Source organism: Homarus americanus, unplaced genomic scaffold, assembly GCF_018991925.1.
Source record: "Homarus americanus isolate GMGI-L3 unplaced genomic scaffold, GMGI_Hamer_2.0 scaffold14655, whole genome shotgun sequence".
NCBI classification, from domain to species: domain Eukaryota; kingdom Metazoa; phylum Arthropoda; class Malacostraca; order Decapoda; family Nephropidae; genus Homarus; species Homarus americanus.
The window spans coordinates 225,496-252,500 of record NW_024743793.1 but is presented as its reverse complement, the minus strand read 5'-3'; the positions used below and the strand labels follow the sequence as shown (position 1 = coordinate 252,500).

Below are 27,005 nucleotides of genomic sequence, written 5' to 3'. Positions count from 1 at the left end.
ATTCTTCAGGACGCTTCCTTTACAAACCGGAGAAATACACTTTTTCAAGGGTTGGTCGCCAGCCCTATAACACAGACAGTAAAGGGATTACCTCCTGTCATCACCACCTCCCCGCCCACACACACGAGAACGCCTCTCTGTTTACCTGCAGGTTGAGTCTTAGTGCAATTTTATACGCCTTGTTGGCTATACCAGGCGTCTGTACTCGTGTGTGGTAGGGTGTTGTTATAATAGTCGGGGAAACTGTCTTAGGTCTTAGGGAAAACTATCTTGGGGAAAACTATCTAAGGGAAACTCGTAAGAAAGTGTAATTGGATGAAGTATTAAGTGGTAGATTACTCAGTCACTAGCGTCAAGGCAGGATAGCTCGGTGGGGGGGGGGGGTCATGTTTGGATCCAGTCTCAGTACAGTACAGTTTATGTATTTCAGACCCCCAGGTACACATAAGGGGGCTATGTATCCGGTACTGTACTCGGATATCTTGTTGTACTCTTATCTGTAACGTCTGGTTAGGTTAGGTTAGGGTTAGGTTAGGTTAGGTTGACTGAAGCCAACCAGAGACTCTTAGTGAGCCCAACACAAAATAGACAGGCAGATAGACAGACAGACAGACAGGCAGGCAGATAGACAGACAGACAGACAGGCAGGCAGATAGACAGACAGACAAACACAGACAGATAAATAAACAGACAAATACCGACAGATATACAAACAGACATACACAGACAAGTAGACAGTTAGATAGACAAACAAACTGACATAGACAGACAGACAATAGACATACAGACAGACAGACAGGAAGCACCCACTGTACCCCCACTGAAAATATCACAAGGAAGATAGACAGGTATTAAAAAACCTGTAGGAATGGCACAGTGGCGAAGGACTCTTGTTGAGGACTCCATGTGACATCCTTCTCCAGATCCTTGGGTCACGTGGCCTGGGAGGAGGTGGGGAGTCTCAAAGGATCCCATTAAACTGCACAGAGCCTTATATTGGGTGGTGGTGATGTGGTGATAGTGGTGATGTGGTGATAGTGGTGATGTGGTGATGTGGTGATGGTGATGATGGTGGTGATGGTAGTGATGGTGGTGATGGTGGTGTAGAGGTGATGTGAGGTGGTAGTGATAGTGGTGATGGTGGTGATGGTGGTGATGGTGGTGATAGTGGTGATGGTAGTGATGGTGGTGGTGATGATGGTGGTGGTAGTGCAAGAGGTTTTATTCTCCGCGTACTGAAGGGTGGTGTTGAGTTGAGGTCTCAGACGGGTTTAGTGAGTCTTAAGAGGTGTGTTAATGAGGTAATTAGATGGCAGGAAAGAGAGAACAGGTAGTGATGCTTAGAGAGAGAGAGAGAGAGAGAGAGAGAGAGAGAGTAAATAGTTGAAAAATTAAAAATACTGTGTTTACAACTTTGGTCATAATTTTTGTGGTAGTTTCATGTCGCTGGTCTTTACTATAACCTGGGGGTAGGGGAGGGGAGGGGTAGGGGAGGGGGAGGGATAGGAGGGGGGTAGAGGAGGAGGAGGGAGGGGGAGGTACTCGTACATAATAAAGTCTCTCTCTCTCTCTCTCTCTCTCTCTCTATTCATGTTTTCCTCCCACCTCTCCTTTTATTTTCCTCCCCATTTCCCTCCTAAACCCTCACTATTTTTCCTCCCCATTTCCCTCCTAAACCCTCACTATTTTTCCTCCTCATTTCCCCCACCCTCTTCTCCCCACCAATTAGGGTAAAAGCCAAGAAAATCTCCCCAGATCCCCACTAATCCCTTCTTTCACGATGGGGAGAAAAAGAGAAGGAGAGAGATAAAAGAGAGTGATATTGAGAGAGAGAGAGAGAGAGAGAGAGAGAGAGAGAGAGAGAGAGAGAGATTTAGCTAACTTATTTATTGACAAAGCTTGTAATACAGTTTGCCTATTCTGAGTAATTCAGTCAGGTCTTGACACTGGGGGTGGTATCACTTCTCACTGCCACGCAGGACAGAGGTTCATACACAAAGAAATACATCATGTTCATTAACAGCTATATATGTATAGAGGTCAGATTCATGTGGGTAATGTCACTGCTCACTGCCATGCAGGACAAAGTTTCATATACATTGGACGACATATTCTAATTGAAGACTAATCAGTGTGGGCTAACAGCAAATTTGGGATAAACAGCAAGAATGTCCTCAAGCACACCTGATTCAATGTAGTAATTACAAAGTTCTTGATACAATAAGTCAGGTGGCCTGAAGTCTTTGACAGTGTCACATTCAATAATATAGTGTTCAAGTGTATGCTTTAAAGGTTTATCACAAAGTTTACATGCTGAGTGTTCCGGTATGGGTACAGCGTTATTAACTTGCCAGATGTGTCTGTACCCTAGCCTAATTCTGGCCACAACTATATCACATTGTCTGGTTCTGTCCTTATGCTGGCCGTACCGGTAAAGAGTGTGATATTGAGAGAGAGAGAGAGAGAGAGAGAGATAATGAATAAAGGAGAAAGTAGAGACAGGGAAGGAGGGGTGTAGAGAGAGGAATGGGAAGAAGGTAGGTAGAGAAAGGGAAGGAGAGAGGAGGAAGGAAGGAAGAAAAGGGAGGTAAAGAAGAGAAGGGAGGAGAGAAAGAGAAGGGAGATGGAGAGAGAAGGAAGGAAAGGTAAAGGAGAAAGAGAGAGGGGGAAAAGGAGGAAGGAGGGAGAGAAGATGGATGCGAGAAGGGAAAATAGGAGGGAGAGAACAGGAAGAAGAGGAAAGGTTGGAGAGAAAGGGGAAAAAAAAGGGAGATGATTAAGTACCTCTCAAGTGTCAGCTGTATAGACACCCTTGAGCGCTACCTAAGCCTCGCCCTTGAGCATTAGTGTTTTGTGTTATTCTCTCCAGATCAGTTCAGAGTATTGACGTGGTTTGAGTGCCACTTGAGAGCGTGTTTTTTTTTTAAGTGTCATCCATGTGTGTGTGTGTGTGTGTGTGTGTGTGTGTGTGTGTGTGTGTGTGTGTGTGTGTGTGTGTGTGTGTGTGTGTCGATTGGGTTAGATTTCTCCTTCCTCCTCCCCACCTCCTCCTCCTCCTCCTCCTCCTCCTCCTCCCTCCTCCTCCTCCCACCTCCTCCTCCCACCTCCTCCTCCTCCTCCTCCTCCAGACGAACAGTATAGCTTCCTCCTTGGGACATACAAAAAGCTATCTACTCTTTAGCTGTACCTCCTTAGCTGGCCTCAGTGTGTCACCATCTTTCCCTTCTTCCTAGTTTGCTTTTATCCTACTGATGTAGCTTTCTCCTAGCTAAAAAAAAATCCTTAATCCTACATTCTACCAGCTATTAATCCCCCATTCTCGATATCCCACAGGTAGAGGGCGTAGGACTTCAGCATAATCTTCAACATCCTTTCCTACCATACCTTCATTTATTTCTTCTTACCTCCTTAAAAAAAAAAATCCTACATCATGCCAGCTATTAATCCTTTATCCTAGCAGCTATAAAAGATCCTACATCCTAGCAGGTATTAATCCCCCCATTCTCGGTATCCTCCAGGAGCGGGTGTGGGACTTCGGCGTGATCCCTTACATGATCGACAGTAACTTCACGGGGGCGGACAAGGGGCTGTTCAAGCAGGCCATGAGACACTGGGAAAACTTCACCTGTATTCGCTTTGTAGAGAAGACTGACGAACATCCTAACTACATCATCTTCACCGAGCGGGAGTGTGGGTAAGTCTTGGTCACTGTCTTGGTCACTGTCATGGCTACTTATGTAAGTGAGTCTTGTATCACTGTCTTGTCTACTATCTGTTAATTGTCTTGTTCACTGTCTTGGTCACTGTCTTGGTCACTGTCATGGTTACTGTGGGAGTGTGGGTGAGTCTTATTCACTGTTTTGGTCACTGTCTTGGTCACTGTCTTGGTCACTGTCATGGTTACTGTGGGAGTATGGGTGAGTCTTATTCACTGTCTTGGTCACTGTCTTGTTCACTGTGTTTATTGTGTGAGGAAAAACAAACAAACAGACGGACAGTTAAACAGACAGTGGAATAAAGGACAGACAGACATTGATTGTTAAATACGTCCATAATAATAAGTCAGCTGCTCCTTATATCCGGCTATAGTTATTAATTACTCCTTTATCTTCGTCAGTGATCCATTTAACCGGATATTAAAATGATAGAACCATTTAACCGGAACTCAGAGTAAGTGGATCATTTAACCGGATTAAAAAAAATAACACAATCATTTAACCGGACTTATATACAATTGGTCATTTCTAAACAGTCACTGGCCGAATCACTGAGGACTTATAAATATAATCTGTCCCGAATAACCGGATTTGACTATTGATCCGGCCCAGGTAAGAGGATTTACTGGAGCAATTGAACGGATTTTACAACTGTGTTTCGGGTAAGCGGAGGCGACTGTCGTAAGCGAAGTGACCTATTGTTCTTGGTGTGTGTGTGTGTGTGTCCTAATTAACCGAAGCAATATCTTATCCAGGTGACAATTAATTATCTATGTACAGGGTGTGTCAAAAATGTATACGGTAATAAAAAAAATGATTGTTTACTGTACCTTTTGGGTTTTTTTTTTCAGACTCTGTATATATATTTTTCCAGGTAAGGTAAAATATCCTATGCAGGTAACACTAATTAATTATCTGAGCTTCATTGTACCCCCTTACCTTACCCCTTACCTTCCCCCTTACCCTCACCCTTACCCTCACCCTCCCCTCCTTACCTCCCCCTTACCCCCTCCTTACCTCTCCCTTTACCCCCTTACCTCCCATTACCCCCCTTTACCCCCCTTATCCCCCTTAGTGGCTTACAGCTATATAGACAGACCTCTCGCTTTTGGTTACATTACAATATAGGTTCCACGGTAGCAATAGTCTCCACTAGGCTTAGGCTCTAATGGTCAGGTGGCATAGTGGTTATCGCCTCTCACCAGTGTTCCTCAAGTGCGATGGTTCGATCCCTGGATGTGGGAGGGGGGGGGTTGTGATGTTACTGAATGTTGGTTAGGATCACGTGATGATTAATACCTAATTATAACCTAACTACTAAATGCTAACCAAACCTAACAAATGCTAACCAAACCTAATCAAACCAAATGCTAACCAAACCTAACCTAGCAAATGCTAACCAAACCTAACCTAACCAAATGTCTCCACTAACTGATTTACAATAGTCTCCCAATAACCGAATTAACAACTTCTGTCCCAAATAACCGGATTGTATAACCTAAGTATACTAGTTTCTGTCCCGAATAACCGGGTTTCCAAATCCCTCCTCCCTCCTCCCCCCTTCCCTATGTGTCCCAATTAAGCGGGTAACATAGAGTGTGTGTTAAGTTGAGTGTGGTACATATTTTTACCTCTAGTAGCCGATTAAGCGGAGTGTTACCCATCTTTACGAGGGAGTGTCAATTAACCGAATGGCCGGGTATTCCATTAACTGTCTCATCTACACACCGGAGTGCCCATTGGCAAGATGTGAGAGAGTTTATAACAGGTTGGGGGGTGGGGGTAGGATAGGTAGGGGTGTAGGATAGGTCAGTGGTTGGTTAGGTTAGGTTAGGTTATCCTCAACTCAGCCTTGGTGCCCATTAACACACAACTATACGGCCAAATTGTGTTTACAGAGCCGACCAGAGAAACGACCCGCTCACATATAAGCTACCTGAGGGCCTTATATCAGGGCCTCATGTAAACACAGTCATAACCCCTGTTCTTATATGTTTAAGGGGAAGATTGATGTTATCGGCACAGTGTTATTGATAGTGACTTAAGGTGGGTGCTATTAGAAGATATTGAAAGGGTTTGTGATTGATTTTAAGATGAAGAAAGAAATTGGAGGGATTGGTCGGGGAAGGGGAGAGAGGATTGGTCGGGGAGAGGGAGGTGGTCGGGGAGGGGTGGTCGGGGTAAGAGGGATTGGTCGGGGGGAGAGGGATTGGTCGGGGAGAGGGATTTCGGGGAGAGGGGTGGTCGGGAGAGAGGGGGGGTGTTGTTTGGGTCAATGGGGGTGGGGGGAGGGTATGGGTGGAATAGGGATGGTTGGTCTCTGTACGTTCATCCATCCGTTCATCGTTCTTCATCATCCATATCTAGTACATGCATGGATTGGATTCCGTACACACACACACACACACACACAAAGGCGTTACTCCCCATTATCCTCTTGACGTACACATCACTATACTCTCGTGTGTGTGTGTGTGTGTGTGTGTGTGTGTGTGTGTGTGTGTGTGTGTGTGTCAATATGGTTGGTTGCTTCTCTCAATATGAAGGAGGAGAGGAGGGGAAGACGAGAAGGAGTGAGGAAGGAAGGAAGGGAGAGACGAGGAGAGGAGGGAGGGAGATCACGTGACTGAGTTTGTTGACGTCCTTCCTTCCTTCCTTCCTTCCTTCCTTCCTCTCTCTCCTTCCATCCCTCCTTCCTCACTGCCTTGTGGCCCCTCCCCTCCTCTCTCTTGGCCGCTCCTCCCTCTCTTGGCCATGGCCCATCCCTCCTCTCTTGGCCATGGTCCCCTCCCTCTCTCTTGGCCATGGCTATCCCTCCTCTCTTGGCCATGGCCATCCCTCCTCTCTTGGCCATGGCCCCCTCCTCCTCTCTTGGCCATGGCCCATCCCTCCTCTCTTGGCCATGGCCCCATCCTCCTCTCTTGGCATGGCCCCATCCCTCCTCTCTTGGCCATGGCCCATCCCTCTCTCTTGGCCATGGCCCATCCTCCTCTCTTGTATGGCCCCATCCCTCCTCTCTTGGCCATGGCCCCATCCCTCCTCTCTCTTGGCCATGGCCCCATCCTCCCTCTCTCTTGGCCATGGCCCCATCCCTCTTGGCCTTGGCCCATCCCTCTCTCTTGGCCATGGCCCCATCCCTCTCTCTTGGCCATGGCCCATCCCTCCTCTCTTGTATGGCCCCATCCCTCCTCTCTTGGCCATGGCCCCATCCCTCTCTCTTGGCATGGCCCCATCCCTCCTCTCTTGTATGGCCCATCCCTCCTCTCTTGGCCATGGCCCATCCCTCCTCTCTTGTATGGCCCCATCCCTCCTCTCTTGGCCATGGCCCCATCCCTCCTCTCTTGGCCATGGCCCCATCCCTCCTCTCTTGGCCATGGCCCCATCCCTCCTCTCTTGGCCATGGCCCCATCCCTCCTCTCTTGGCCATGGCCCCATCCCTCCTCTCTTGGCCATGGCCCCATCCCTCCTCTCTTGTATGGCCCCATCCTCCCTCTCTTGGCCATGGCCCCATCCCTCTCTTGGCCATGGCCCCATCCCTCCTCTCTTGTATGGCCCATCCCTCCTCTCTTGGCCATGGCCCCATCCCTCCTCTCTTGGCCATGGCCCCATCCCTCCTCTCTTTGGCCATGGCCCCATCCTCCTCTTGGCCATGGCCCCATCCCTCCTCTCTTGGCCATGGCCCCATCCCCTCTCTTGTGCATGGCCCCATCCTCTCTCTTGGCCATGGCCCATCCCTCCTCTCTTGGCCATGGCCCCATCCTCTCTCTTGGCTTGGCCCCATCCCTCCTCTCTTGGCCATGGCCCCATCCCTCCTCTCTTGGCCATGGCCCCATCCCTCTCTTGGCCATGGCCTCCCTCTCTCTTGGCCATGGCCATCCCTCCTCTCTTGGCCATGGCCCCATCCTCCTCTCTTGGCCATGGCCTCCCTCCTCTCTTGGCCATGGCCCATCCTCTCTCTTGGCCATGGCCCCATCCCTCCCTCTCTTGTGGCCCCATCCCTTCTCTTGTGTGGCCCCATCCCTCTCTCTTGGCCATGGCCCATCCCTCTCTCTTGGCCATGGCCCCATCCCTCCTCTCTTGGCCTTGGCCCCTCCCTCTCCTCTTGGCCATGGCCCCATCCCTCCCTCTCTTGGCCATGGCCCCATCCCCCTCCTCTCTCTTGGCCATCCCATCCCTCCTCTCTTGGCCATGGCCCCATCCCTCCTCTCTTGGCCATGGCCCCATCCTCTCTCTGGCATGGCCCATCCTCTCTCTTGGCCATGGCCCCATCCCTCCTCTCTTGGCCATGGCCCATCCCTCCTCTCTTGGCCATGGCCCCATCCCTCCTCTCTTGGCCATGGCCCCTCCCTCCCTCTCTTGGCCATGGCCCCATCCCTCCTCTCTCTTGGCCATGGCCCATCCTCCTCTCTTGGCCTGCTTCATCCCTCCTCTCTTGGCCATGGCCCCATCCCTCCTCTCTTGTATGGCCATCCCTCTCTTGGCCATGGCCCATCCCTCCTCTCTTGGCCATGGCCCCATCCCTCCTCTCTTGGCCTGGCCCATCTCTCTTGTCATGGCCCATCCCTCCTCTCTTGTGCATGGCCCATCCCTCTCTTGGCCATGGCCCCATCCCTCCTCTCTTGGCCATGGCCCCATCCCTCTCTCTTGGCCATGGCCCCCATCCCTCCTCTCTTGGCCCCATCCTCCTCTTGGCCTGGCCCCATCCCCTCTCTTGGCCTGCCCTCTCTCTGTCCCTCTGGCTCCCTCCCTCTCTCTTGGCCATGGCCCCATCCCTCTCTCTTGGCCTGGCCCATCCCTCCTCTCTTGGCGCCCCCCTCTCTGGCCTGCATCCCTCTCTTGGCCTGGCCTCCCTCCTCTCTTGGTGGCCCCATCCCTCTCTTGGCCTGGCCCCTCCTCTCTCGCATCCCTCCTCTCTTGGCCATGGCCCCTCCCTCCTCTCTTGGCCATGGCCCCTCCCTCCTCTCTTGGCCATGGCCCCTCCCTCTCTTGGCCATGGCCCCATCCCTCCTCTCTTGGCCATGGCCCCTCCCTCCTCTCTTGGCCATGGCCCTCCCTCCTCTCTTGGGCCTCCCTCCTCTCTTGGCCCCATCCCTCCTCTCTTGCCATGGCCCCATCCTCCTCTCTTGGCATTTCCTCCTCTCTTGGCCATGGCCCCATCCCTCCTCTCTTGGATGGCCCCTCCCTCACCCAGATTAAGTTCACTGTTAAGGTTTTTGTGGGTTGGCTGGACATGTCGAGCGTGGCCAGATTTATTACCCTCTGAAACCCGGAAGCTGAGAGAGAGAGAGAGAGAGAGGAGGAGAGAGAGAGAGAGATACATTTAACTCTAATCTCGTAAATAAATGTACCTGTGATGTTTGTTTGCTTGTTATTGTTTGTTTGTTGTAATGTTGTTAGTGATGTTAGCTGTGTCTTTGATCCTTGACAGCTACATAAGGCTATTGTCTTGTTTAATGTTAGCTTGATGTGCTTTTAGAGTGTGTGTGTGGGGGAGGAGGTGAATGTGTGGAAGGTTGTGTGTGTGCTCTCTCTCTCTCTCTCTCTCTCTCTCTCTCTCTCTCTCTCTCTCTCTCTCTCTCTCTCTCTCTCTCTCTCTCTCTCTCTCTCTCTCTCTCTCTCTCTCTCTCTCTCTCACAGATGAACGTGTTTTAATACCTGAACAATACACTCCGGCTGTCAGTTTAAATCACCCCTCTCATCATTGTTCACACTTAATTAAAAAAAAAACCAGTTGTATCCATAATAGGCTGTTGCCTGATAGATAATAATTACCGATAGATTGTTTCTGATAGATAGATAGATAGATAGATAGATAGACTGGAATTTGGGTAGTGTCCATCTATTACGTACACACACACGTACACACGTACACACACACACACACACACACACACACACACACACACACACACGAAGCCAAGTCTAAATTTTCCCTCTCACTCCTCTTGTTCCTCTTCCTTTTCTTCTTCCTTCCTCTTTCCTCCTCCCTCTCTTCCTTCTCCTTCTCCTCTTCCTTCTTCCTCTCTTCTTCCTCCTCCCTCTCTTCCTTCTCCTCCTCCTCCTTCTCCCTCTCTTCCTTCTCCTCCCCCCTTCTTCTCTCTTCCTCCTCCTCCCTCTTCTCTTCCTCTTTCTTCCTCTCTTCCTTCTCCTCCTCCTCCTCCTCCTTCTCTTCCTTCTCCTCCTCCCCTTCTTCCTCTCTTCCTCCTCCTCCCTCTCTTCCTCTCTTCCTTCTCCTCCTCTCCCTCCTTCCTCTCTTCCTCTTTCATTGTGCTTAAGGTGGAAGAGCAGTAAGGCGCAGGAACAAGAGGAAGAGAAAGTAAGGAATGGAGGAGAGAGAAAAGAATAAGAGAAACTGAGAGAATGAATAGAGGGAGAGATGCAATAAAAAGGAAGGGGAGGAAGGAAGGCGAGATATCAAATGAGAAAGGTGAAACGGAAGCAGAGGGAAGGAAGGAAGGAAGGAAGGAAGGAAGGAAGGAAGGAAGGAGAGCGAGAAGGGAGAGACATTACAGTATTTGCATGGAAATTGAGTTCATCTGTAGAGTTTGTCTCTCTCTCTCTCTCTCTCTCTCTCTCTCTCTCTCTCTCTCTCTCTCTCTCTCTCTCTCTCTCTCTCTCTCTCTCTCTCTCTCTCTTCCTTCTCCCTCCCTTCCGTTCCCCTCCTTCTCCTCCCTCTTCCCGGTGTTCAACGTGGTTAATTAATTTTCACTCCCCAGGTGGGAGAAACTAGGCCAGGGAGATCCTCGTGCAAGGTGGGGAGTTTAATTACTTTGAGGGAGATGTTCGTCCCTTAACTCTCCCCCACCCACCTATCTCCCCACCCCACCCCCACACCTTATCTCCCCATTATAACCTATTTTCTCCCCACCTTAACCTAACCTATATTCATCTCTGTGTGTGTGTGTGTGTGTGTGTGTATTTATGTTCAGTGTGTGTGTATTTGTGTTTGAGGGTGTGTATGTGTGTGTATATTAGTGTTTGTGTTATGGTTTGTGATTGGGTGTGTGTGTGTGTGTGTGTATTTATGTTCGAGGTGTGTGTATTTGTGTTTGAGGGTGTGTGTATGTGTGTGTATATTAGTGTTTGTGTTATGGTTTGTGATTGGGTGTGTGTGTGTGTGGCGCGCGCGTGCCTGAGTGTCGCCGTACGTGTTCATTCATACGCTTGTTACCAGTGAATAGGTTTAAATGAATGCCGGAGGCGGGCGTCAAGTGGCCCCGTGTGGGTGTGTGGGGGTTGTATTTTGATTCTGTGTTTGAGGTGCGTATGTTTGATCGTATTTGGGGTATCACTGTGTATGTATGCATGTATGTATGTATATGTATGTATGTATGTATGTGTCGCAGATTACAAAAACACGACAAAAGAGTAAATAAATAGCAACAGTTGATAAAAACAAACATGAATGGCATATATTTGGTGAATAACGAAGCGTAAAGACACGTAATGAAATAAACAGAGAAGGAATTAAAAAAATGCTGATATCGGCAATTACACGTATCGGTATTTAATCGGTATTTTACGCGTATCGGTTATCGGTATTTACACCATGAAACGCCATGCTTCCGAGTCTCATGTTATGTGCGATAGATGAAAGGGGGTGAGGGAAGGGGGTAGTAAGAGGGGTGAGGGGAGGGGGAAAAGAAGGGTGAGTGAAGGGAGGTGAGATGGGAAGGGCTAAATAGTGAGGGGAGATGAGGATGAGTTTTGTCTGAGATCACCTGAACATTATCCCTCCAGCTTATTTCACCTGATGATGAAATAATAATAATGGTTGCCACCTCTTTTAACCGGTCCAAGGGCCACCTAGGCGTGAATTTGTTTAAGGTGTAGAAGCTGTCGCCAACACAACAACCACACCCTGAGTTAATGAGCTGCATGACCCAGTGTCAAGGAATAGTCCGAGAAGACCTGACAACTCGCCAACTGCACTGGCTAACCATTACCCCGGAACACGATCCACAAATCGATTAAAATCCAGGTTCCCAATTACTGCTGGGTAGACAGAGGCACATGGCGTAAAGAAACTTGACCATAGTTTCACCCTGCCCGGGGATCGAACCCGGGTCCATTGGCTTACGAGGCGAGCATGCTGACCATTACACCACAGGTCTCCATACCAAATAATGAAACACCCCCTGACGCTATATCTGGAGGGTTTGGTTAGCTTAGGTTTGGTTTGGTAAGGTTAGGTTAAGATAGGTTAGGTTAAGTTAATTTAGCTGGAATAGTTTGGTTAGATTACGTTAGGTTAGGTTAGGTTATGTTACGTTAGGTTAGGTTAGGTTAGATTACGTTAGGTTAGGTTAGATTACGTTAGGTTAGGTTAGATTACGTTAGGTTAGGTTAGATTACGTTATGTTAGGTTAGGTCCTACTTCATGGTCACGGGTTAGGACTGCACGACTTACGCCCCGACATCCTACTGTAGCTCAAGGTCACATCCTGCACCTGTCTGTGTCATGGCCTACATCCGTATTTGTCATGTCATTGTTGGCCACACATCTCCCCCAGGGCCTCTTCATTGGCCACACATCTCCCCCAGGGCTTCTTTATTGGCCACACATCTCCCCCTGGGCCCCTCTATTGGCCACACATCTCCCCCAGGGCTTCTTTATTGGCCACACATCTCCCCCTGGGCCCCTCTATTGGCCACACATCTCCCCCAGGGCTTCTTTATTGGCCACACATCTCCCCCAGGGCTTCTTTATTGGCCACACATCTCCCCCAGGGCTTCTTTATTGGCCACACATCTCCCCCAGGGCTTCTTTATTGGCCACACATCTACCCCAGGGCCACGTAATGACACCCCTAAGACACTACCTCAGCTGATGACGACTTGTTGTCCTTCGCCTTTATTGAACAGGTCCTTAAAATTTCGTAGTAAAATGCTTTAATATGGGACATGTCTCTCATCAGCTCATGCAACAGGGTATGTCTCATGTACCAGGGTATGTCTCATGTACCCAGGGCATGTTTCATGTACTAGGATATGTTTCTCATGCACTAGGATATGTTTCTCATGCACTAGGATATGTTTCTCATGCACTAGGATATGTTTCTCATGCTCTAGGATATATATCTCGTGCACTAGGATATATGTCTCACGCACTAGGACATATGTCTCATGCACGATACGTCAGGCAATAGCTGACTGCCTTCCCTTGCAACCAGTACCATGCACTAGTTCCCCCTCTCCATGCATCAAGCTTGACTGTGTGTGTGTGTATTTCCACTTGTTTGAATTCTTCCCTGTCACTGTCTACACTCTCCTTGCTTTCCTCTCCCTGTTATCCCCCTCTCACTCCCCTCTCTCTCTCTCTCTCCCACTCCCCTCTCTTTCTCCCACTCCTCTGACGATTGAGTTGATAGATAGCTGGATGGATGGATAGACAGATACACGTCGCCATTCCTCCCACGTCATGAGGGGTACCGTCCACGTCACCACCACGTCATGAGGGGTACCGTCCACGTCACCACCACGTCGCAGGGGTACCGTCACGTCATCACCACGTATGAGTACCGTCCACGTCACCACACCACGTCATGAGGTGTACCGTCCACGTCACCACCACGTCATGAGGGGGTACCGTCCACGTCATCACGTCATGAGGAATTTACCGTCCACGTCACCACCCGTCATAGGGTGTAAAATCCACGTCACCACCACGTCATGAGGGGGTACCGTCCCGTCACCACGTCATGAAGGGGTACCGTCCACGTCACCACCACGTCATGAAGTGCCGTCCACGTCATCAACGTCGCCAGGGGTACCGTCCCGTCACCACCACGTCGTGAGTGCGTCCACGTCACCACCACGTCATGAGGGGAATTGCCGTCCACGTCACCACCGTGGGGTACCGTCCACGTCACCACCACGTCATGGGGTGTACCGTCCACGTCACCACCACGTCATGGTGTGCCGTCACGTCACCACCACGTCATGAGGTGTACCGTCCGTCACCACCACGTCATGAGGGTACCGTCCACGTCACCACCACGTCGCCAGGGTGTACCGTCCACGTCACCACCACGTCATGAGGGTACCGTCCACGTCACCATCACGTCATGGTGTACCCGTCGTCACCACCACGTCGCCAGGGGTGTACCCGTCCACGTCACCACCACGTCATGAGGGTACGTCACGTCACCACCACGTCGCAGGGGTGCCAAATCACGTCACCACCACGTCGCCAGGGGGTGCCGTCCACGTCACCACCGCGTCGCCAGGGGTACCGTCCTGACACCACCACGTGTAGGGGGAATTGCCGTCACGTCACCATCGTGGGGGTACCGTCCACGTCACCATCACGTCATGAGGGGTACCGTCCACGTCACCACCACGTCATGAGGGGTACCGTCCACGTCACCACCACGTCATGAGGGGTACCGTCCACGTCACCACCACGTCATGAGGGGTACCGTCCACGTCACCATCCCTCATGACGCGGTAGAAGCCTTTGTTTACGTGTGACGTCATGGGGGCCCCGCCGGCTATATGTATGATAATGTGTGGTATAATTTATTGCCGCTTGATACATTTTTCGGAGGGGTAATGTATTCATGCGCTTTATGGAAACCTGAGTGAGTTGGAGGTCGTTCACACACACACACACACACACACACACACACACACGAGTATATGGTCTTCCTTATACACACATAAATGGCTTGTCTTATCCTATACTATTCTTGTGTGTGTGTGTGTGTGTGTACCCTGGGTCAGTCTTGGTTGATGGTTGATATTTAATACTCTCTCTCTCTCTCTCTCTCTCTCTCCTATATGTCTCCGAGTTAAAACAATTAAGTGTAATTTCGAAAACAGGTTAGTAAACACGAGTAACAACCCTCCTCCAGCCAATGAAAACATCTTTTGGTAGCTAGCCAGGGTTATGATTGGCTGACCATAACTGTGTACGAGAGCTAAAAAACACTCTTCCTTGTCGTTCATTGCATTATTCACTCTTGTTGAATAAGTCCTTCTTCTTCACTATGAATAATTGTTTATAACGTGAATTTACCTTTTGTCTGTGTGTCTGTGTCTGTCTGTCGTGGTAATTAGCTATTGTGGACGTCTGTTGTGGCTCTGTTTACAAGACAGACTGACTTTTGTTCATAGACTGAAGCTTCCAAGATGGCTACTTCCGGTCTAGCTAATACCAACTGTTATTTTTTGTTTATATCTGCTCACCATGTTTATTTACAAGTGAGGTTTATTAATGACGAGGTTACTCTTAAACCAGGTATATTAAACCACCCAGGTTGTAGTTTGTGTTGGTTTAATCCTCATTGAGTTTACTAATGGTGAGGTTAATCTTAAACCAGGTATATTAAATCACCCAAGTTTATTCTGTTGGTTTAATCGACATGTGGTTTATCTGGGTCAATATGATACTTGGTTTATTAAGAGCTGGGATTATATAGGGATTGGGGTTTTATATGGTTTATATTATAAGGATTGGTTTATATGTTTTAAGATCTGACTTAATTATATTAAGTATAATTTTAAGATTATATTTGGTTTATTTCAGGTTTATTTGGTTTATTTCAGGTTTATTTACGATTATTTTTTGGGTTTATGTCAAGTTCATTGCCCCTTTCTCTTGCCCCCTCCAGGTGTTCCAAACTCATCATACCCCTCTTCTCTTGCCCCCTCCAGGTGTTCCAAACTCATCATACCCCTTTTCTCTTGCCCCTCCAGGTGTTCCAAACTCATCATACCCCTCTTCTCTTGCCCCTCCAGGTGTTCAAACTCATCCACCCTTTCTCTTGCCCCCTCCAGGTGTTCCAAACTCATCATACCCTCTTCTCTTGCCCCTCAGGTGTTCCAAACTCATCATACCCCTCTTCTCTTGCCCCCCTCCAGGTGTTCCAAACTCATCATACCCCTCTTCTCTTGCCCCCTCCAGGTGTTCCAAACTCATCATACCCCTCTTCTCTTGCCCCCTCCAGGTGTTGCTCGTTCGTGGGCAAGCGTGGGAACGGCCCCCAGGCTCTGAGTATTGGCAAAAACTGTGACAAGTTCGGCATTGTTGTCCACGAGCTGGGTCACGTGGTGGGCTTTTGGCACGAACACACCAGGCCGGACCGTGATAACCATGTGGTGATCATACGAGAGAACATACAGACTGGTGAGTACCCCGTGTGTGTGTGTGTGTGTGTGTGTGTGTGTGTGTGTGTGTGTGTGTGTGTGTGTGTGTGTGTGTGTGTGTGTGTGTGTGTGTGTATGTGTGTGTGTGTGTGTGTGTGTGTGTGTCAGTGTAATAATCATTTTCATTTTGTTTTATGCTTGTGTGTGGGTAGATGTGTGTGTGTGTGTGTGTGTGTGTCAGTGTAATAATTCATTTTGTTTTATGCGTGTGTGTGTGTGTGTGTGTGTGTGTGTGTGTGTGTGTGCGTGTACCAGTATCAGCGCCATAATTCATTTCCATTGAATATTTTATGCTTGTAAATTGTACCATAAGTTACTCCTTAGTCGTATATACTTGCTGTACCATAATTGTACCATAAGTTACACCCAGGGCCGTGTTAATCATCACCTCGTCTTGTACCTGAGAGAAGCTGCTCCAAACACCTGTTTTATGACGTGTTTTAATTACCTGTCGACGTCTATGTCATTAACTTACCTGAACTGAATGAACGAGGTAGTTACGTAGTATTGACAGTAAACAAAACGTAAAGTGGTCGTAAGTTAATATTTTAGAGATAGTTAATGATGTTTGTCGTAATTGAATTCGATAATGTTAAATTGAATCGTAATTATTGACGTTACTGAAGAAAAACCTTTGTGACGTCACTTAATTAACAAATTATTCCAGGTAAGGACACGAAGTATTTAATTAACACTGCGCCATTTTTTATAGAAGATATTTATTAATTGTATTGTCTTGGAGTAATTTGGACGCCATTGTGTGTGTGTGTGTGTGTGTGTGTGTGTGTGTGTACTGGCAATAGACTTGAGCGAAATACGGTATCTCAGACTCCTTTATTTTCTTCGTTGATTGGCTGGTGAGGGGGAGCAGGTGAGGCCTATTGGTTGTGTTGAAACCTGAGTGGTAAAAAGGTTCGGGTGTGATTGGTGGAGATTGTTTTGTGTTTTGACGTCATTGAAAAGAGGGGATTAAGTGAGTATTGGAAGGGTCTTTTTATCTTCCTGGCGGCGATGATACGGGGCGAGGTGATTGGAGGTGGCGTGGGCACGGTCTGACGTCATGAAAAGGGAGGATTATGGGATTGGCTGTAGGGTCCATTCTCTCCCTGACACCTTTAATAGTGGGCAAAGGTGATTGGTTAAGGCGGTGGCTAGGCCTGACGTCATTAATGTCGGGGGATGGGATTGGTAGAAACTGTAACTTGACCCGACATCATTACTGTCAGGGGATCTGTGATTGGTAGAAAATGTAACTTGTCGTGGCGTCATTAGTGCCTGGGAATATGATTGGTTATGTCTGTATGACAACATCATAAGGATCACGTGAATAAACAAAAGACGAACAGATATAGAAAAAACTACAAAGCAACAACAACAAGAGACGTAAGTAATTAAGAAAGAAAGTAAAAGATGTCGAGTTAAAAAAAATATAAGTGAAATAACTCGCTGGGAAAAACATTAGACACAAAAACAAAAGAACGTCGGAGAAAGAGATCCAAGACCAATCCCCCAGACGAGAGACTTTTTAAACACTCCTCGACCCTATTGTTGAGACAGACGAGAGAGATCGAATACCTTCTCCTCGACTGTCTCTTATCGTCTCTCGGAAAGATCTTGAGACGACAATAGATGGCGCCACCAGACAATTTATATATAGACATCATAAAGAAGAGATTTGTAAACATTTGTCCCGCCAGAGAGACTTTTGAAAATATTTATATATGTATAGATGCTGTGATGGGTTGGGGAGGGGGGCGGTGTTAGGAGAGAGGGGGTGTGAGGAAAGATGAGAGGAGAAGGGAGAGGGGTGGTAAGGTAGAGGTGAGAGGGAGGAGAAGTGGTTTGGAGTGAGAGTGGAGAAAGGAGGGAAGGTTAGAGGTGAGATGAAGGGAGAGGTGAAAGGGATGGTAAGAGGGGAGAAGGATGGTGAGAGGGAGGAGAGGGGGAGATGAGAGGAGGCTAAATCACTCGAGACGTTTATTTTACATACATGGTATTTTTAGTGAGATTGAAGGAGGAGGAGAAAGATGGATAGGCGTTTGGTGTTGGAGGGTTTGGAGGAGGAGGGAGAAGAGGAGGACGAGAGGATGTGGAGGAGAGGGAGAATGGAGGAGGACGTAAGAGAGAGAGAGAGAGAGACGGTGGGAGGAGGAGGAGGATGAGGTGAGTGAGGAAGGAAGGAAGAGGGTAAGAGTGAGAAAGTAAGGAAGAGAAGGAAGAAAGTGAGAGAAATGAGAGAGTAAGAAAGAAGATTAGGAAGAGGAGGGGGAAGATGAGGAGGTGTATCAGGTATCTCGCTCTTCTTTCACTTTCTCTCTCAAGACTTAAGAGAGAAAGTAAGAGTTTAAGAAGAAAGTTATCGATAGAAAATGGAGAGTTGTTGAAGTAATCGAGCACCAGTATTTTCTTTTGTTTGTTTACTTAATCCATCGTGAAGTGTTCGATTGTTCGTCTAGACTTGAGGATTCGAACACTAATCTTGTCTTTTGTTCACAGGATTCGAACGTATAGAGGAATCAAACACCATTTTTCATCTCCCCTCGATACTGTGTGTGTGTGTGTGTGTGTGTGTGTGTGTGTGTGTGTGTGTGTGTGTTGTTGTTGATGGTGCATTTCGGTAGATAAGTAGACACACTAAAAAAGTAGTAGATCAAGGTAGACAAAGTAGACGAGATAAAATAAGAGAGAGATGAGTAGCAGACGAAAGCGAAGGAAATGTAGATAAAAGGAAAAGAAGATTAGACCAAAATTGAAGGTTTCCTTTATTATGAGTCAGCTGGATTAGGCCTCTTCTCCCCTCCCTCCCTCCCCCTCCCTCCCTCTCACCCTGCACCACCTCTCCTCTCCCTCTCACCCTACCACCCTCCCTCCCTCTCACCCCACCTCCCTCTCCTCACACCCTACCACCCTCCTCCTCCCTCCTTCCTTCCTCCCTCTCAATCTCTACCACCCTCCCTCCCTACCTCCCTCCTCACACCCTCCCTCCCTCTCACCTCCCTCCCTCCCTCCCTCCTTCCTTCCTTCCTTCCCTCCTCCCTCCTCCCTCCCTCCCTCCCTCCCCACCTTCTACCACCTGTCTCCCCCAACCTCTCACCCTCCCTCCCTCCCTACCTCCCACCTGTCTCCTGCAACCTCTTCATCTATCCTCCCTCTCACCTTCCTTCTTTCTCCCCTTCCCCATTCCCTCCACCTCTACTTCATTTCCCATCTCCCCACTACCCACTTCATCACTCCCTCATCCCTCCCTCATCTCCCCACCCCCATCATTTGCAGGAATTAATCTGGGTCTTTTCTATCACACACGCGGCCTGACCTGTATTGTCGTCGAGTACTTCTCCGTCATCGCCTTCGCTGTAAATCTCCTAACCCCCCATTCCCCTTCCCTTCCCCACCCCACCTACCTTATCTTTCCTCTCACTCGGACGCGATACTGCCCCATCTTCATCTTTCCCCTCTCTCCTCACACCAATCTTGGACACGATATCGCCTCCTCCTCTTCCTCTCCTCCTCCTCCACCCAACCCCTACAAAATGAAAAAAGATATTTCCATCACTATCTTCATTAGGTCCCCACACACACACACACACACACACACACACACGACATTATTCGGTGTAAACAAGAACTATTCGTTATGAGTCTAAGCCAAATCTTTACTTTATAAGATCTTTTGGGAAAACATTTCGTATTTGACTGAAATACCTGTACACATCTGGTTGGTTTATTAATAGTTCTTAAACCAGTATTAGTGATTTATAAAGAATAAGTAATTACCCTCTTAGGATGTTGTTAGCGGTTTATAAACAATTTAATAACTCTTAAACCATTGTTAGTTAGATAAGCTTAATTACTCCCTTAAACCATTGTTAGTTAAAGCTTAATTACCCTCTTAAGTGAGCTCCAATTAAACCATCATTAGTGGGTTTAGGAACAACGCTAATGACTCCCCGTTTAAACCATTCCCAGAAGATTGTAAATAAACCCGTAATGACCAGGTCTTAATCTACCCCTCCCCCCCCTTCCCCTACTTTACCCCCACCTCCTCTCCCCTTCATCCATCCCTTCTCCCCCCCTCTCCTTCCTACTCCCCTTTCCCTACTTTTCCCTTCCACCTCCTTCCCTTCCCCCTTCTCCTCCTCTTCATCTCTTCCCTACTTCCTTCCCTTTTCTCCCTTCTCCCTCCTCCTTCCCTTCTCCCCTCCTCCTTCCCTTCTCCCTCTCCTTCCCTTCTCCCTCCTCCTTTCCTTCTTCTTCTCCCCCCTCCCTCTCCTTCTTCTCCCCTTCTACCCTTCCCTTCTCCCCTCCTCCACCCTTCCCCTCATCCCCTTCCCTCAACCACCCTCCATCCTCCCCCCTCCCCTCCTCTTCCCCTTCTCCCTCCATACACCCCCCATAAAGACACACACACACACACACACACACACACACACACACACACACACACACACACACACACACACACACACACACAGAAAAGTTCTAATACACACATTAAACGTCATTACCTGCAGCAGTTGCATTTTTTTTTTCTTCGATTCGCCGCCGAGTTTTTCAAAGCTCCTCTGAACCCTTCTTCCAAACCTCTGTTGATTCTCTCTGATCAGCCTGACAGTTTCCGGGGATATACTGGCTCTGTTTGTGTGTTTGTCTGGGTGTGTTTGAGTATCTGGGTGTGTGTTTGGGTGTGTGTGTTTGGGTGTTTGAGTAGCTATCTGAGTGTGTCTGTCTGAGTGTGTCTGGGTATCTCGTTGTCTTAAGTGTCTGGGTGTGAGAGTGTGTGGGTGTCTGGGTACTCCTACTACCTGACACTTCCAGGATTCTCTGGAATATGATTTGGAATGGACTGCTCTCCAGAAAACGTACTGGAATATGTCTTGGAATATTCTTATTTTTCTGAAATTTTCCTTGTGGCGCCAACTGGAGTCTGGAATGTCCCAAGAATCTCCTCACCCCCTTCTGGAATGCCTCACTGGAACACCCTCACTACCCACGGGAATCCTAATCGATCGGTCTGGAACTCCTCCTAATTACTCCCCATATCTTTTATCACCCTCTGGAATCCTTCCCTCCCCCCCTCTCCTCCCCATTCATACCCCTCACCTTCCCCACTCATCGGGGATAAACTACACCCTCAGTTTTCTAGGAGGGGAAGTAGAGAGAATCCTCCCCCCACCAACCCCCCCATTCATCCACCAATCAATTTCACCACCAACTCCCCCACCACCAACTACCCCCACCACCAATCCACCTCCCCACCACCAACCCCCACTAACTCCCCCCCACTAACTCCCCCCCACCAACTCCCCCATTAACTCCCCCTCTCAACACTCTCATCATCTCTCTTCACTCCTCACCTAACCATCAGCTTCCACCATAGTTACTGGATTTAGGGGTTACCAGTTCAAGGAGAGAGAGTGAGTGAGTGAGTGAGTGAGTGAGTGTGAGTGAGTGAGTGAGGAGGTCCAAAAGGTCTGCCCAGAAGGTGTTTCCATTATGAGGTGTTCTTGTAAAGCCCTGTGTGAGGTACTCTGTTTTTGCTCCGTTTATGTGTGTTTGTTTTTAGTGTGTGTGTGTGTGTGTGTGTGTGTGTGTGTGCTTTTTTTCTTTATGTATATTTGTTTGGGGAATAATGTCAGGTGTTTGAGGGATACAGTCATGTGTTTGGAGGATGCAGTCAGGTGTTTGGAGGATACAGTCATGTGTTTGGGGGATGCAGTCAGGTGTTTGGGGGATACAGTCAGGTGTTTGGGGAATACAGTCAGGTGTTTGGGGGATACAGTCAGGTGTTTGGGGGATACAGTCAGGTGTTAAGCATTACTGCCAAGTTAGCGTCGTAACCCTGGATGAAAACTGCCCCGTTACTCTTGCTTAATAGAGTGAGTGTGCTACTGGTAATGGTTACCTGTAGGAGCCATTCATTCTCTCTCTCTCTCTCTCTTCTCCTTCAGGTTGGTTGGCATGGCTAACCAGGAGCTGTAACTGAAGTAGGTTTACAGTTCGATCTTCCTCCTCCCCCTCTTCTTCCTCTTCCTCCTCTTCCTTCATTTCCTTCTCTTCCTTTTTTCTCCTCCTCCTGTTTCTCCTTCTTTACTTTTTCTTCTCTTCTTCCTCCTGTTTCTTCTCTTCCTTCTCCTCCTCTTGTTTCTCCTCATCCTTCTCTTCCTTTCTACTTCCTCTTCCTCTTCCTATCTTCTTCTCTCCTTTACTTGAGTTTACACAATACCATGTTGCCTTTTTTACAGATATTATTTATAATTAGTTTATACAAGAATAATAGTCATTTACAAGAATTACCGTCGTTTACAACCTATTTACAGTTTTCTTGTAAATTGATTTTTTTTACTGTAGTCACCCCATTATTCCTCATTTTCTGTTTAAGGTATAACTTATTTATTCCTGTGATTTTTTTTTACGCTTTGCTCGCCTAAGTAAATTTTTTTTCTCGTTATTTCGTATTAGTTTGTAGAATATTAAGTTGTTATTTTTTGTGAGTATTTTTTTTTTTATGCATTATGAGATTTTTTAGGTTACGTTAGGGTAGGGTAGGTTGCGTTACGTTGGGGTAGGTTACGTTAGGGTAGGTTAGGTTAGGTTAGGTTAGGTTAGGTTCGTTGGGTATTTTTTGGTCGTGCCAGTTGTCTTTTGTTTGTTCTTAATTGTCCCTTTTTTTTTTAGGTTCGTTATGCCATTTTTTATTTTGTCGTTCATGTTGTTAGTTTCGACTCCGTGATCCGTCTATTGTGTTGAACGGCTGTAACTTTAGCTTAAGTTAATATATCGTAATATTTATCTTACCTAACAATCTAACCTAACCTAACCATCCTTTCCTTCCTCCTTCCCTCGCTCCTTCACATATTCACTTGTTCTTTCTCACATTATAATTTCAGCCCTCTTTCGCTTTGTTCCTTTCTCGTAATTATTCCTTCTATTATTCCCTAAGTTTCCCTTTCTTTCCCTTCCGTCTTCCCTCCCTCCCTCCCACCTCCCACCGCCAGTACAACACATGGGTGGCCACAATCCTCCCGACACCCGCCACGATTTCATTATTTTCTCAGGGAATTTAGGAAGGCGGGAAGAGGTCGCCCCGAGACGCGAACTACTTACGTCTTGATCCGGACAAGAGGCTGAGATCCTCCTGACCCTAGAGGGGGGGGTGAGGGGTGTCTTCTGTCCCGGTGATGTCCCAGAGAAAGAGAAGGCGAAAGAAGAGGAGGGGTGAAGGAAGGAAGTTGTAGTTCGGAAATTGAAGAAATTTAGGAGAGGGCGGGCTGACCGCCTTGCCGTGGGTTAGCTAAGCTCATAGTGTGTTAGGGTTGTGTCATGTGTTAATTATTGTCCGTCGGTACAAGCACTAAACAGCCTATAGCCCCCTATCCCATATATGGGTGTTTTGAGGACCTTATTTCATATTCCACCGACCCTACTGGCGGATGCTGGTCTAGGGAGGTTGTCTACTGCCTGGCCGTATAGATCGGGGGTGGTAATGGACGTCTTGAGGTTTGGTAACTTTTTGAGAACCATCTGTAGTTGTTATCTGGTGGGAGTCTTTGTAGGTTTCTTGTTCGTATCTTGGCCAGGGTGTGTAGCTGCTGGTTGATTGGTTTTATTCTCAGGTCTCTATGTATCTCGGCTGTGGTTCTGGTGAAGGGGTATCTTTCACCTGTGACGAATAGGCCTTCATTTTGGACCACCTGTAATTTTAATATTTGAGTGATGCTCATAGTATGAAGAGGTATTGCTGGGTAAGTTAATATCGGTGTGATAAATGATGTCACCAGGCGGAGTTTTATTTTCTTAGGTCAGTTTATGTTAGTATTGGCTTAGGTTTGGGTAAGGATAGTGTTAGGTTAGGTTAGGTTTAGGTTAGGTTAGGTTAGGTTTACGTTAGGTTAGGTTAGGTTTACGTTAGGTTAGGTTAGGTTTCCGTTAGGTTAGGTTAGCGTAAGCGTTTAATCCTGCGGTGTAACAAGCTGGGGTGGCTAATCTTCAGGTGATCCACTACACCGCGCCCCTCTAAACACGACCACTTGAGTACGGTGAATTAACCTCCGTAAGAACTACCTCTTGGACCACCTCGAGGACGATGACTCACCCCCTTGAGCACGACAACTTAAAGTCATCGTGTTCAAGGGCTCAATCCACCTCCCAGATGTTTAGTTAATGTTTACTAAATGAATCTGTTTATTATGGCTACACCTGTGTTTATTATGGTTACACCTGTGTTTATTATGGCTACACCTGTGTTTAATGTTTAAGAAATTTGTAATATTATCCTTATAAATATTACTCAGTGAAATTCAGGCTGTTGTGTTTTTCATTAGGTTAGTCATCCATTGCCTCTCTTGATGGATTAAATCACGGTGAGTTTTTCCCCCACTCTCTCTCTCTCTCTCTCTCTCTCTCTCTCTCTCTCTCTCTCTCTCTCCTCTTCCCCCACTCCTTCCCCTCTTCCTTCCCTCACCCCCCCCTCCTTCCCCTCACCCCCCCCCCTCTTGCCCGCCAATGGGCGCCAGGATAGAAACTAACTACAATTAAATTCTGGCAGCTTGCCTCTGTGTGACGGAAGTAGTGGGATGGGAGGGTAGTGAGAAGGAGTGGGAGGGTGGTTGGAGGAGTGAAGAATAAGTTGGGGAGAACGTAGAACAAATTGTACGATAATAAACTAAATGAACCTATTATGTTATGGTCGAGTCTCTGTGTAATACCGGCGCCATTTTGCTGTAGAGGCTTAACGTCGGTGGAGATAATGATGGAATAACAGATAATGGATAAATAATAATAAATGAAGGAATGAAATAAAAGAGAAATATGATAAAATAATAAAAAAAAAATCGATAATAAGAATATATATAAAAATGGATTAATTAAGAAAGAAGTGGAAGAGAGAAATGTTGATGAATTAGGTTAAGGGGAGAGAAGAGTGGAGGAGGATAACGGAGACGATAAAAAGGGGAGGGAGGAATGTAGGATTGAGGAAGATTAGATTATGAAGAGAGAATTGTAGCAATCTCTCTCTCATCCTTCCAACCTCCTTACCTCTTTACTCTCCCTTCCTCCCTACTCTCCCTTCCTTCCAGCCTCTATCCTCCCTCCCTTTCGAGTAGAGGATAGTTGGAGGGATAAGAGGAGGAGGAGGAGAGAAGGGTTTTAATAGGAAGTCTTACCTGGGCTACCTGCTGTTGACATTAGGGGCGCTCATCTACCCCCCCTCCCCTCCCTCCTCTCCTCTCTCTCTCTCTCTCTCTCTCTCTCCTCCAGTACACACACAACACAGTTCGTTAGTCAGCATAATTTGTCTCCCTCATTGCTTTTTACTCTTTGGGTATTTAATTGCTCACCTCTCTCTCTCTCTCTCTCTCTCTCTCTCTCTCTCTCTTTCTCTCTTTCTTTCTTTCTTTCTTTCTTTCTTCTTTCTCTCTTTCTCTCTTTTCTTCTCTCTCTCTCTCTCTCTCTCTCTCTCTCTCTCTCTCTCTCTCTCTCTCTCTCTTTCTTTCTCTTCTCCTTTTTTCTCTCTCTCTCTCTCTCTCTCTCTCTCTCTCTAAGTCTTCGATTCTCTAATTTCTAGTTTTTTTCTCACGATTTTTCTCGTAACAAAGAAAATAAAAAGTCGATGTTATTGGGGTTAGGTTTGAGTTAGGTTAGGTTAGGTTTGGCTAGGTTAGGTTTGGTTAGGTTAGGTTTGGCTAGGTTAGGTTTGGTTAGGTTAGGTTATCACCGCTGGAGCTTTAAGGGTGATCAGCGTAAGGTGAAATAGCAATAAATAGACCTTACGACTTATTCAGAATCGTGTGTCTACTTTAATGTATTCCGGTCCCTAGTGAGTATATTCAACGTATTCCTGCCACCTTTAGTCTGGCTTGTGTGTGTGTGTGTATGATTGTCGTATGTATGATTTAGGTCTGTGTGTGTGTGTGTGTGTGTGTGTGTGTGTGTGTGTGTGTGTTTGGTGTATGATTGTCACGTATATAATTCAAATCATTTATATATATAAATTATATATTTTATAATCGTAAAACATACACATATATTTGGGTGTACAATTATTTGGATATCATTTGCGTTCGTATGTATGTATGTATGTATGTATGTATGTATGTATGTATGTAAGTATTTATCTATATAATATGTTTTGTATATAAAATGAAATGTATAATTGATCAGTGTATAATTGATCAGTGTATAATTGATCAGTGTATGATTATTTTGTTCTTGTTTATTGATTTAGTGAATTTATATTATACAGTCGACCTGGGTCACATTCCGGGGTCATAATAGACTTCTGTTAAACTCGGGTCACTAACGAGATTTTTTAAATATATTATTTTGCATTTATAATCTTATCTAATGCACTTTGGTCTTTCTCTATATACGTGTTACAATTAATTAATTTTGAGTTAAATTCAGGTTATGCTATTTGATATTGTTATTACTGTTAATTTAATGTAATTGGGTTACTCTGTACAAATTTCGGAACATATTATCCCCTGCAGATAGTTGTTTTTATACTGTACATATTGCATAGTATTAGTAGTCGTAATAGTTGTAGTAGCAGTAGTAGTAGTAGTAGTCTTATTATTATTATTATTATTATTATTATTATTATTATTATTGTTATCTTGATTATGAAAACAACTGAAGGTAAATACATAGTTTATTATTGAGAATTTATAAGAGAGACGAGTGTGTTGTGTTGGTTATTATTAATTAAGTTGGATTAAGTGAATGGTGAGAGAGAGAGAGAGAGAGAGAGAGAGAGAGAGAGAGTTAAAGTTATATAGAGTGAGTTATATAATTATATGTACCTAACCCCACTACCTCAATATATATATGTAATTATTTAGGAGTTATTAACACATTAGCTCCCCATTAACGTACGTAGTAATTAACAATCGTATGTTTGGGGTTTAATTGCTCGTTTTATTATGTTGGAAAGTAGTTATGAATTATTTATATCCGTTTAACAAGTCATTTACGTTGAGTCTAAAGCGCTAATTAAAGGTGACAGGTGGTGATTATTTGTATACTAGTGTGGGGTGATGGGTTAGGTGAGGTGTGTTGGTGGGTGTATTTAGGGGGTGGTGGTGGTTGGGGGTTTGGTAGGGTGAGGTGTGTTGGTGGGGTGTGTTGGGGGGTGGTTGC

General features: G+C 46.7%; 1 protein-coding gene across 1 annotated transcript in view; it reads left to right on the top strand.

The window, feature by feature from the left end:
* LOC121877535 (tolloid-like protein 2) overlaps window positions 1–27,005 on the top strand; it is an 88,598-nt gene that overhangs the window by 908 nt on the left and 60,685 nt on the right. Inside the window, exons 2-3 of the mRNA XM_042383324.1 lie at window positions 3,519–3,694; window positions 15,668–15,846. Of these exons, the coding sequence (XP_042239258.1) occupies window positions 3,519–3,694; window positions 15,668–15,846 (355 nt within the window). The remainder of the gene's footprint in view (window positions 1–3,518; window positions 3,695–15,667; window positions 15,847–27,005) is intronic.